The 3,280-nt window shown below is 42.5% G+C and overlaps 1 protein-coding gene across 1 annotated transcript in view; it reads left to right on the top strand.

Annotated features, from left to right (window-relative positions):
* The first annotated feature begins 815 nt into the window (after positions 1–815).
* LOC122356262 (serine/threonine-protein kinase 32C-like) overlaps positions 816–3,280 on the top strand; it is a 12,764-nt gene continuing 10,299 nt past the window's right edge. Inside the window, exons 1-4 of the mRNA XM_043254793.1 lie at positions 816–899; positions 988–1,043; positions 1,558–1,709; positions 1,928–2,101. Coding sequence (XP_043110728.1) covers positions 845–899; positions 988–1,043; positions 1,558–1,709; positions 1,928–2,101 — 437 coding nt within the window. The 5' untranslated portion in view covers positions 816–844. The remainder of the gene's footprint in view (positions 900–987; positions 1,044–1,557; positions 1,710–1,927; positions 2,102–3,280) is intronic.

Here is a 3,280-nt window from a genome sequence, read left to right as displayed (position 1 = left end):
GTGTGTGTGTGTGTCCCGATGACGTCACGCACATTCCCACCCGTGCACGCGCGGATGCTCGTGATGGAGAGTGTGTAGAAAAAGCGTGATTGTAACACACATTATTTCAATGCTTGCTTACTTAACAGAAATATCTTATAAGAATCCTGTTAGCTCGGAAAATGTTTTCTGGGTGTTCAGTGAAAACAGATTTTATAAATGTTTATGCTGGTGAGGTTCATTCAGAGAACGGATTCTAAACCTTCTAAGTAATTCAATAAAACGTAACATACATGAACAAAAATGATTAAGGACTAGCTTTGAACAGATATAGTGCTCATTAAGAGAACCCGTCGTGTCTTGTCATGTTCTCCACACAGAACCCGTTCAGGTGAGGTCTCAGGTATTTATTCGACGTGTAGAACTCGATCAGAATCTGACACAGGTTTGATTTGAAGAGAAATGTCTCCCTCTCCTGCTCACAGCAAACACTGAACATATCCTTACAAACATCAGCTTTAAACACTAAGAGGATTCAAAACGTTTTCAGGAGTGTGTTTTTGGGATATTATTAGGATTTAGGAGGCGACCTTCTATTAGTAGAAACAGTTTCCATTAAAACCCATATCATCCGTAAAGCCATTGGTTTCTATTGTTTTATTTGGTAGTAAGTGTTTCCTGTCTGTGTTCCAGTCTCTGCTTCAGTTCAACAGCCAATGAAATCCAGCTGTTCATGACATCTGTCACTCATCCACTGACACCCTCTCTCTCTCTCTCACACACACACACACACACACACACACTCACACACACACTCACCTCTCTCTGGTGGACTGAAGACGGCTGTGATGAAGGTCTGAGGCTGATGATGGGCAGGAGTCAGTCCCGTGGAGCTCCGCTGCTGTGTGAGGATGATGAGGGTGAGGAAGAGCGTGTCTCTAGTGTCTGTGCTGTGAAAGTCCTCTCAAACACAGCAAAACAAACGTGTGTGTCTCCTTTCTGTTTTAGTTTCCTTTGACCACTTTCAGATTCTCAGAGCCATTGGAAAGGGAAGCTTTGGAAAGGTAAGAGTCTCTCTCTCTCTCTCTCTCACACACACACACACACACACACACACACACACACACACACACACACCTCTCATTTGAAGTTTAATTATATTGTGTGTGTGAGCGTGTCTGTGAGTGTGTGTATCTGTGTGTCAGTGTGTGTATGTCTCTGTGTGTGTGTGAGCATGTGTGTGTGAGTGAGTGAGTGAGCATGTCTGTGTGTGTGTGTGTGTGTGTGTGTGTGTGTACTGAGCTCTGTTTCTTTCTGACAGAGATGTTTCTGCTGGAGGCTGAAATGCATTAGTGCTCTCTTCTCTTTCTGCTGAAGGCTGCTGTTTTCTTCTGAGATATTTTTAGTGTCAGAAACTGAAGCTCATATCAGTAGATCTCATGTCTGCCGACTAACAGCAGGCTCCGGTTTAATGCGGTGATGTCACGCGTGTTCAATGCATCACGTGTGTGTGTGTGTGTGTGTGTGTGTGTGTGTGTGTGTGTGTGTGTGTGTGTGATCTCCATGACTGCTTTGCAGGTGTGTATCGTGCAGAAGACAGACTCCAGGAAGATGTACGCCATGAAGTACGTGAACAAGCAGAAATGCATCGAAAGAGATGAAGTCCGAAACGTCCTCCGAGAGCTGCAGGTCATGCGACGACTCCAACATCCGTTCCTCGTCAACCTGTGGTGAGACACACACCGGTCCTCAGCTAGTGAACGGACATGACGCGCATGTGATGAAAAAATAAATGGTTCAACATCAGGTTGTATGTCATTTTAATAAAAAACATCATCACATTTATGCTTCTTGCATTAAAGCTATGAACTACCGTCAACTTCCAGTGAAACACAGCAGTCTGAGTGAAGAAGTCCCAGAGAAACACCTGACTCGATCTCGTCTGCAGGTTTTCGTTTCAGGACGAGGAGGATCTCTTCATGGTGGTGGATCTGCTGCTAGGAGGTGATTTACGCTTCCACCTGCAGAAGAAGGTGTGTTTCACCGAGCAGACGGTCAAGCTGTACGTGTGTGAGCTGGTGCTAGCGCTCGACTACCTGCAGAGCTCCAACATCATCCACCGGTGAGGAACACCTGAGGAGGCTTTAACATATACAACATAGCACATTATTTGACTGAGGAAACCTGAAAACCTGAAAAACAACAACAAATATTGAGAAAATCATCTTTAAAGTTGACCAAATGCTGCTTCAAGACGTGTGACTGATCAGTGTGTGTGTGTGTGTGTTCTCTCTCCAGTGATATAAAGCCAGAAAACATTCTCTTGGATGAACATGGTGAGTTACTCTCTTTACATGATGATGACGGAGCAGCTCAGATAATGAGCCACGCATCTTATTTCTTGAACAGCAGGCATGTATGTGTGTGTGTGTGTGTGTCTGTGTGTGTGTGTGTGTGTGTGTGTATGTGTGTGTGTGTGTGTCTGTGTNTGTGTGTGTGTGTGTATGTGTGTGTATGTGTATGTGTGTGTGTGTGTGTGTGTGTGTGTGTGTTGTAGGTCACGTCCACATCACAGACTTTAACGTGGCCATGTTTCTGCCGGGCTCAGAAAGCGTCTCATCGATGGCAGGAACTAGACCCTACATGCGTGAGTTAGACTCAGAAACACTCGTCTGATTCACGTCAATGATTTAATAATTAATAATCATATTTTAAAGAGGAACCAAATGAATACCATTAATATCTTTTTTCTTCCCCTACTGTTAACTGATCAGTTTCATGTTCATCAGTTAATCAGTTAATCAGCTCAAGGGCATGTAAGGTGTGTGTCTGCTCGTGGTTTTCTCACACAATCCACTCGTTTCGTGTCTCAGGCCGTCAGTGTTTGGGGTCAACGATGGGCATGTTTTTATCCTCTCATGGACTCACAGACTGGTTTCACTTAAAATCTCAAAACTGGGTCTAATGAAGAAAAAAAGACACCTTCAGCCACACCTCAGGGTTAAACTGATAAACCTAAGATTTTAGTTTCAAAGTGAACTATACCTTTAACATTAGTTAAGATATTCTAAAGCATTTATTAATTTTAGTTTGTTCATTTTAACATGAACTAATACATTATTAAAATCATGAACTGCATTATTTAATGAACCTGAGCTACTGTGAACAATGAACAGATGTCATGTTATGAACTAACATTAACTAAGATGAATAAATATGATTACAAATGTATTACTTATTGTTAGTTAATGTGTATGGAGCAGTACTGTAAAGTTCAGTTTGGTAATTATCTGGAATATAT

This window comes from Puntigrus tetrazona, chromosome 13 (genome assembly GCF_018831695.1).
Source record: "Puntigrus tetrazona isolate hp1 chromosome 13, ASM1883169v1, whole genome shotgun sequence".
Classification (NCBI taxonomy): Eukaryota; Metazoa; Chordata; class Actinopteri; order Cypriniformes; family Cyprinidae; genus Puntigrus; species Puntigrus tetrazona.
Note: the sequence above shows the minus strand (reverse complement) of the source record. Positions and strands in the feature narration are given on the sequence as shown.